At 40.7% G+C, this 9,343-nt stretch overlaps 1 protein-coding gene across 1 annotated transcript; it reads right to left on the reverse strand.

Annotated features, from left to right (window-relative positions):
- Window position 1: 1 nt before the first annotated feature.
- LOC124071228 (golgin subfamily A member 6-like protein 6) lies at window positions 2–3,324 on the reverse strand. The gene is made up of 2 exons (XM_046411727.1): window positions 2,417–3,324; window positions 2–1,937 (listed from the first exon to the last, which is right to left on the reverse strand). Exons 1-2 carry the CDS (start codon window positions 2,957–2,959, stop codon window positions 63–65), a joined length of 2,418 nt encoding a protein of 805 aa, XP_046267683.1. The 5' UTR covers window positions 2,960–3,324; the 3' UTR covers window positions 2–62.
- Window positions 3,325–9,343: the final 6,019 nt, after the last annotated feature.

Below are 9,343 nucleotides of genomic sequence, written 5' to 3' on the forward strand. Positions count from 1 at the left end.
TCCCAACTGGTGCAGGAACTAAGGCCCAAAGCCGGCCCCAGGCCCCGCTCCAGTTGGGTTTCTTATGCTTTGCTGAGCCTCTCATATCTGATTTGGAGGTCAGCGTAACTTTTAAGCAGCTCACAATAGTTAGAATAAACGTCACTGTGCCTTCTCTCTAGTTCAGTGTACTCCTTTTGTAGGTGGTATAGAGCCTTGGAGATCTCATCCAGGGCAGTTTGCTGGTGGTTGAACTCAGTGCCATTGATGCGTCTAAGCTGAGAGTTTGACCCCGCCAGCTGCTGTTCCTGAAGCAGTGAGCAGTTGTCCTGAGCTCTCTGGAGATCCACGGCAAGTTGCTGCTTTTCTTCCAAGGTTTCGTTCAATTTGGTCAAAGCTTCCTTGAGTTCGACACGGTGTTTCTCAGATGCAGCCTTTTCTCTGTCAAGAGCAGAGGAAATTTCCTCAACCTTCTGCTGCACGTTGGAGTTTCTTGTCTTTTCATGTTTTAGAGCAGCTTCAAGTTCTGTCTGTCTTGTCTTGTTTTCTGACTGTCGTGCTTTGAGTTCATCTACTACACACTGGAGCTTACTGATGGTTCCACTCTTCCTTGACATCATCTCTTCATGGCTCTCAGAGAGAGCACGGTATTTAGCTTTTATTCTCTCATAGTCTGTTTCGGTGGCGTTAAATTTAGCTCTGATATCTGCGTTCTCCATCTTTAATGTCTGTAGGTCATACATCAGATGCTCTGAGGATGTACATGCTTCTTTCAGTTGGTTGCTGAGGATTGTCAGAGGATCGACTCCAGTCTGCTTTTGTAAAACCACCTCCTCATAGCGACGCCTCTCTCTTTTGAGGGTAGACCTCAAATATTTTTCCGTGAGCAGACTCTTTTCTAAAGCCAGTGTCTTCTCAAAGAGCTCGTCCTTTTGCATCTGTATCTTTTTATGTGCTCTCAAGATCCGACCCTTCTCCTTTGTAAGGGCATTCTCAAGTTGGGTACAAGCATTTTTTTCTTCCTGGACCTGTTTTTGATCAAATTCCCTCTTTTTCAGGGATGAGTCATGAAGATCTTGCTGCCTTTTGTTCTCAGATATCAGTTGTTGGTTTTCCTGAGTCAGATGGTTCAGTTGTCCTGCATCCTTATTCTGCTGGGAGACAGCAGCCTCATAGTCCCTCTGGAGTAGACAGTTTTTGGTTTTCTCTTCTTTTAGGTCTAAAGCCCTCTGGTCAGCTGTCTCCTGCAGTGAGGAAATAGTGTCATCCTTGGCTTTACTGTCACTTTGAAGAGTCTGAATATTCGAGTAGAGAGAATGAATTTTATTTTCTTTCTCCTGACTTTCCTGCTGCTTCTCATGGAGGCATTCCTCTAGTTCCTTGATTTTGGCATAAAGCACCTTCTCACGCTGTGCTGCTTCTTTCTTGTGTCGGTTAGAGGACTCCTCCAGGTCATTCTTTAGCTTCTCAATCACCTTCTTGCCCTCTTCAAGATCCACTGTCCTTTTAGTGATGGTGTTCTTCAGTTTTGCTTTTTGCTGCTGAAACTCTTTCTGTGACTCCTGAAGATCAGCCACCTGTGCCTTCATAAACTCCATTTCAACACAGAGACTGTCTTTTAATTTTCGCTCCTGCTCCCAAAATTTTTTCTGTTCAGCTGTAGCTTTTTCTGCATTCGCCAAAGCTTCTTCCAAAGCAGCTTTAGCCCGTACTTCCTTCTTCAGGGTCTCTTTCAGAGCAACTTTAGCTTTTCTTTCGTCCCCCAGGGACTTTTCAAGAGCAGTTTTGTTTCTTCTTTCCTCCTCCAAGGCCTCTTCAAGAGCAGTTTTGTTTCTTCTTTCCTCCTCCAAGGCCTCTTCAAGAGCAGTTTTGGCTCTTCTTTCCTCCTCCAAGTCCTCTTCAAGAGCAGTGTTGTCTTTTCGTTCCTCTACAACCTCCGAAAGACAGTCTTCTTCATACTGTGAAACATAAAGCAAGGGCATTAAGTTTGTGTCCACATGGAGGTTTTTTAATTAATCATAAAAAACAGTGACGTGCAGTCAGGGGAGGCCATGCCTCACCTGACTGCACGGAAAGAAAAAAAATGTAAAATGAAAAAATAAATTAAATGATTATATTTATTTAACTTCACCAGTTTTAATTCTTTTTATGCTTTTTTATGCTTTTATCACTGATAAAAATATAATAAATAATAATAATAAAAAATAATTTTTAATTTAATTTAACCAGTATGTGCGTAGTATAAATATATTCGTTATGTTTGCTTAGATCTTTCATCATGAATAAAGTAATATTATTTTAAAATCGAAAGTTGTTAAGATGAGGACAGGGATAAACAAAACCTTGTTTCCAAAAGTATAAGTTCCATCATTTTAATTTCTAACTGTTTTTGGTGTGTGTGTGTGTGTGTGTGTAAATATAGTAACTAATTTCTTACCTCTTCAAAGAAACAGTCGTCGTATTCTTTGCTGTCGACAGAGGCCCGATCCTCGTACTCATCGCCTGAAAACCTCTGACTGTACTCCACAATGTGTTCCTCAGGCTCTGATAACATGTGACCCTCAGGTGACAGTGTGCGATCCTTGCCCTCTCTAACTTTTTCAGAGCGTTCCTCAGACTGCTCCATTTTCTCATTCTCATTTTCGATCACCTCTACTTCCTCTATGATTTCCTCGTCAATCATCTCAACGCGATTAATCATTTCAGAGGTCATGGACATCAGGGGTGGAAATATGGCAGATTTTTTTCTTCTTTTCTCCTTCAAGTCCTCTTCAAGAGCAGTGTTGTGTTTGTCCTTGCCCTCTCTAACTTTTTCAGAGCGTTCCTCAGACTGCTTCATTTTCTTATTCTTAGTTTTGATCACCTCTACTTGTGTGATTTCCTCCTCAAACATCTCATCTTCGTCCAAGCCGATGAGACTGCAAATTTGAGAGTCCAAGGACTTCAGGGATGAAAATTTGTCAGATCGTTTTCTAGGCATTTTTCTCCTATCCTGAACAAAGTATTTCACCTTCCTGAAAATTTAGCTGGGTTAAAAGCTGGCTTCTTAGATGCTTGCAATGTGTACTGAACACTGTGTGTCGTAGCTGAACTAAACTAGAATGGTAATATCGCAAGCATAGTGTGCACAAAAGGTGAGTTATGACATCATGTGGCTTCGATGTGTTCTGATTTTTCATTGACTTTGAAGTGTTCTGACTTTTCATTGGCTTTGATGTGTTCTGATTTGTCATTGGCTTTGAAGTTCACACAAATTCCAAAAATAAATACCGTATTTTCCGGACTATAAGTCGCACTTTTTTTCATGGTTTGGCTGGTCCTGCGACTTATACTCAGGTGCGACTTATATAATAAAATATATACGGTAATTTCACATGTTCACGCTGACAGTCGCGAGGGGGCGCTCTAGGCTGGTGTGCCAGTATCTGCTACGCTCCAGTACCACCGAAAAATTTAAATTTAAACATAAACTTATAAAGACAACTGAGAAAGACTGAACACAGATGCCCCAAAAAGAAAATCATACCCTGCAGATTACAAGCTGCAAGTAGTGAAATATGCAGCCGAAAACGGTAATGGAGCAGCTGAAAGAAAGTTTGTAGTTAGCGAGAAACTTGTGAGGGACTGGCGAAAAGCGGAGGATACTCTAACTGCAATGAAGAAAACCAAAAAAGCTAATCGTGGGCTAAAAGCAAGATGACCACAGCTAGAGGAACAGGGTTTGGTAAACTTATGTTGTTTATGTTATAGTTATCTGAATATCTGTTATTGTGTTACATTAACATACCAGACACCCATTCAGCCCGTTGTTCTCTAACCTATTGTTATTACTATAATTTACCGTTCAAGATGAAATATCTGTTCTTGGTCTCTGATTTTATAAAATAAATTTCTACACAAAAATGCGACTTATAGTCCAGTGCGACTTATATATGTTTTTTTCTTCTTCATTATGCATTTTTTGGCTGCTGCGACTTATACTCCGGAGCGACTTATAGTCCGAAAAATACGGTAGTAAAAAAAAAATAGATAAATTAATTAATTAATTAACTCAATAAGATACATTAAAAAAAAATTACAACACAATCTCTCAGTGGTACATAGCCATGCTATGCAGCCATGCAAAAGATCAAAAACTGTGCACATGACAGAATACCAAATGACATATGTGAAAAAGTGGGTGTTCTGACCCTTTAAGTCTTCTGCATGATCCTGCATGGAGATCTTGGTGTTATCTTGCACAATGAAAAATGTGTAATAGACTTTACAAAAATTGCACCAGTAAACTGCTTTTCCATAGAAAAAGTAATTAATCAATTAATTGCATTTCATTTTTATTTTTTGCTTTTACCTGCTTGTTGCAGGGATTAAAGTGATGAAATACTTTGAGCCCTGCAGGATGATCCTGTTTCCTGTTCAAGGACACACAAAATATATGTTAAATACAAATTATTGTGGTGCTGGTCTATATTTAAGCCCCAGTTTTTCGATGTAACTATGGGAGCTAGCAGTACTAACAAGCTAATAGCACAGTCCAATGAGGTGAAGACTCATACATCCTCCTTTTAACTGTCATTGACCTTTGTCTCTTCTGTCCATACACTCACTGCAGACGAGCAGCTTCTTAAAGCGTTAAACCACACAGGATTCGAAGATGCAGGTTCACTTTAGTTTGTCTTTGCATGTTCTGTATAGAAGTTTACAGCAGACTGACAGCACTTTCAGGCGTGTACAGGCATTTTTATTCATATCTACAAAAACACACCATCATGGTCCCAAGATATTGGGAATTAAATACAGCTTGAATGACAGCTCCCTCACTCTCCTGATATGTCTGTCGCACTTTCCAGACTTTCCAGCACCTTCTCACATAACTTCCCGGAGAGTTTAGACCTTGAGCCCAAGCAGAGTTCTAGTTAACCAGATCAATTGAAGAGGTGTGAGGGTCTGCAGGGCCCTGCAGTGAAAGGATCCATAGTCTCATACTTGTTTTTTTCTATTTTATATTTCAAACCTTTTAGCTACTTTTAATTCCTAATTCATTTGTAAATAAATTGACTGTTCCTGTGTTTCAGTCTCCAGGCTGCTTTGTCCCTGACGGTGTCTGTGTATGTGTGGACATGTGAGTGTGCGTTCATGCTTCCGAATTACTTCATCTGTCTGTGTGTATGTGCACATCAATGTACATCTGACAGTGGAAGATTGTGTGTGTGTGTGTGTGTGTGTGTGTGTGTGTGTGTGTGCTGTCAGCACCTCGAAGCTGACAGCTGAACTATCCACCCAGCGTTAATTGAGTTCACACACACATTAGCAGGGAAAAACATAACAGAAAAAAGAGAAAACCCCCTGTACCATAATTTGTTTCGTTGTGTCCCCTCCTGATACCACTAAGATTGAGGCAGAAAATTAGCGAGAGATTATGTCGAATTTAGAAAAGTTGTTTTGCAAACGTCGTGCACTTGGACTGACAGACGAGGATGAGCTGTTAGAGTGCTTATTGTCGTGAAGCTCCGGAGGGGCTTTGATGCAGCCTGCCGTGTTTGTGTTGGAGCGAAGAATCTTCTGGAACATACTGGACAGAAGCTGAGAGGGCGAGTGCTGAAATCAGACTCATGTAGAAGGACTGGATGATGAAGCAGAGAAGAGCAGGCAGTATTAGTGAAACAGGAAGTGACATAGGGAAAGAAGAAGAAAGGAAGGGAATGAGTGAGGCACTGAAGCTGTCAGTTATTACCCAGAGTGTGGTATGGGGATGTTTTTCAGCAAAGGGAAAATCTTAATGCTTCAGCATACCAAGACATTTTGGACAATGCTATGCTTCCAACTTTGTGGCAACAGTTTGTTGAAGGCCCTTTTCTATTCCAGCATGACTGTGCCCCAGTGCACAAAGCAAAGCTCCATAAAGACATGGTTGGATGAGTCCTCAGAGCCCTGACCCCAACCCTAACAAACACCCTTAGGACGAACTGGAACAGACTGCCTGTCCGACTCAGGTACCCTAACCCCACACAGCTCCACTGCATGAGTGGGCAAAACCCCCCACAGAAACGCTCCAAAACCTTCCCAGAGGAGCTGCAAAGAGGCGATCAACTCCACTCCAGTGTCCATGCACTTGGAATGCAATGTCACCAAAGTCCCAGTTAGTGTAATGTTCAGGTGTCCCAATACTTATGTATACTGTATATCATTTAAATAAGCTACAGCTCAGATCTTCTGCTGAAAAAATAGGCATTTTTGGTAAATGTATGTGTTCTAAGCCGCCCTGTCTGTTCAGAAAAACATCTTCTCTGTTTTCAAATTAAATGTCACTCCAAAGATGTGGTTTAACCTGTGATTTCGTGATCGCTTGACTTGTGTAAACTCTGACAACCTCTGGAGGAGTGTCAGTCTCCATGTTCCTCCGGACTAATATTTCAGATTCTAATGTTGTGCCGTCTCATCCCTCGTGCAGACGTTGGATCATCGGGATTCACGGGTCTGATCTTCTATCTGACAGAAATGCTATGGGAGGTGCTTTGTTGTTTGTTGTTTTTGTCCCTGTAGGATATGCAGGGAAATAAACTCCCCGCACGAGTTCCATGCTGACTGAAGTGAGTTTCTTTAGACACAAATTATTTTTATTCTGTCTCTCAGGATGATCCCTCTCCAGCCTCCACAGACTTTCTCGCAGCTACGTTTATTGTCCTCTTACACTTTCCCTGCTGTTCACAATAATTACAAATGGACACATAACATTATTTTCTCCCTGCAGCCAGTGCTCCTTACAGCAGCACATTATGTTCCAAAGCAGAACACACAAGCCCTTATGTTATTATTTGTAATAACTGCATTTTGTTCTCATCTCAGCCTGCAAACAGAACGTCTGCAATCACCTTTAGTTTTCTAATAAGTAATAAATATAGCACCTCCCACTCAACACATATCAATTTCAAGTTTAAATTCATCTTCTGGTTAATCTGGTTAATCCTGCCCACTTTTTTTTTGTTTTGTTTTTTTTAACACACATTTTGTTTGTTAGCCTGCTGCAATTAAAACTGAGTCAAGTCGAATTTTGAATGCACTCCTGCTATAAAATGAGACAGAGTTTGTATGTAGGCTGCTGAATGAATAAAAATGGGAGTGCAGATTTGCAGATCGTAAATTCATAATGCAGTATGCTTTTTTCAAAGAACGAGAATCAGCATCATGTCTGACAAACCCCAGACTAATGCACTGAGGGGAGCTGGTAGGGAGCAACATAAAGGGACTCATCCTGGCCTCACTGGTGCAGCCAGGACCGGTCGGCATCACCTGACACTTAACAACAAGATGCAGCGTGAGAGCTGCTGCTGCAGCCGAGAGCAGAGCTGCCCAGAGAGCAGTTAGGAGATGTGTAATCAAGGCAGAGGTTGGCTTAACAGCTCAATTAGCAACCGTAATTAAAACACTCACTCAAAGACAGATAGCCTGGATCTCTGTATTTCTCATTCTCACACACACAGAAAAATTAAACCACAGCACTCCCGGGCTTGTACAGAACAGCAGATATAACATAACAGATGTTTTTTCTGCACTCACACCACACACTGAGAAAATGAAGCTGTTCCGTGTACTCAGTAATGACAGTAACCAGGGAAAAGCTACTCACGCATGTGATTACTAATCAGCTGCAGTGATGATACTTCCTGTCTTCAGTGGAGACGCTCACAGAGACTTGCAGCCTCTGTTTTATATCAGATGCCTGTTCAGTGAGAGGAGTGTAACGGTCGGCTTATCCACCGAAGAGTCATCACAGTGTTGTAAAAGTTTACGCTGAGTTTGCCGTTTGAGGTCGGATTGGTGTGTTCAAGTACTGGTGTAAAACTCCAATGTTGTCTTCAGCAAAAAAGAGAAATTCAAGTAAATAGTAAAAACAACGCCGTCTTCTCCGTGAGTACTTCAGGGAGCCAACTAGAAAATAACTTTAGTACAGTTCATTTCTGATATCGCTCACTTGGTCCTCGTGCTGTGTAGAGCTGTGAAGTTCTGATGTAATCTTAAAATATTTTAAACTGATATCAAGTGGAAGTAATTTGTAAGCATGAGCAAGTGTGCAATTATCTGTATCTGTTTAACCAGCAAGATTATCTGTATCACTATACGCACTCACAGAGTGCACACAGAATCACGGAGCTGTTGGTGTCGGCTGTGCTGTTAAAGCTGCTCTCTCATACATTTTATTTTATATTTTAAAATTCCAAGCAGAAATGGAAGTAACGTATTCATTTAGCGAATGCATCTTGCCTCAGGCTCTTTTGGTCCTCCATGTTTTCCTTCAGTCAGAGGTGGGTGGATAAGTTACCAGAACCTGTGATGTGATTTCATTAGAGCGTAATAATCCTTTACAGCTCGTCCCGTCCCACACTGCTGTCGACACATATAACGACAATAAATCTGATCAACAAGAGGGTTCAGCAAGGAGACAAAATCAGCACAAACAGAAAGTCAGGAAAGCAGTCATTTCTCTTGTCGCTTTTCTCTGTACGACGTGTTATGGTTTTTCTCATCATTTTTAAGTTCTATTGTCCGGCTCAACAGTTTTTATTGTCTTGATTTTGCTGCTTATGTGTTTCTTTCTAGAGTTTTTTTCTTTGTGAGTTCCTGTAGAAGGACCTGATTATAACAGACAAATAGCGTCTTACTACTTTATTTTATTTATGTTTTATATTTTAAAGAAGTCAACTCATCAAAATTAAACCTTTTCGATTTCAATATTAGGAGGAGAAAGTGAGCATCTGACTCACAAATGTGTTACCCACGTTAGCTTTTGTTTAGAAAGAGTGCCGACTTTGGGTTGAAATGAAGTTGTGAAACCCTGCGCAGTAGAATCAGAAAGTATTTTAAAAGGTGTCGGGGTTTGTTTTTAGGCAAAGTCACCAAACATTTTAGATTTTTAGATCAGATTGGTCTGCTGATTCTGTACATGCAGTTTCTGTGTCCTGAGGACCATTTAAAGTGAAGTTATGGTTTGCTCTCTGTGGTCTTGTTCCGTCCTATCCGGAAGCATTACCAAGATGGCGGCTGAGTGGCCACACTTGCCTCTAAGAATGTCACCAACAGTATCAGCTGGGTTCCACTTTGGTCTAAAAATATTACAGTTTAAATGAACCATAAAAGGCAGGTGCAAACACATAAACATGTCAAAATGTTTTTCCATAATCTGCTGCTAAACATAATCATACCAATGTTTAAATCATGCTGGAGTTCCTACAATATGAGAATAAATGAAATCCATTACCAGTGAATATTTTGCATATACATTCAGTATCCACAATGTGTGACTCACTAAATAAAAAATGATGAAAATAATTGGGTTAAAGTTAAAGTTTAAGCCTTAGAGACAAGT

This window comes from Scatophagus argus, chromosome 14 (assembly GCF_020382885.2).
Source record: "Scatophagus argus isolate fScaArg1 chromosome 14, fScaArg1.pri, whole genome shotgun sequence".
In the NCBI taxonomy this organism is placed as follows: domain Eukaryota; kingdom Metazoa; phylum Chordata; class Actinopteri; family Scatophagidae; genus Scatophagus; species Scatophagus argus.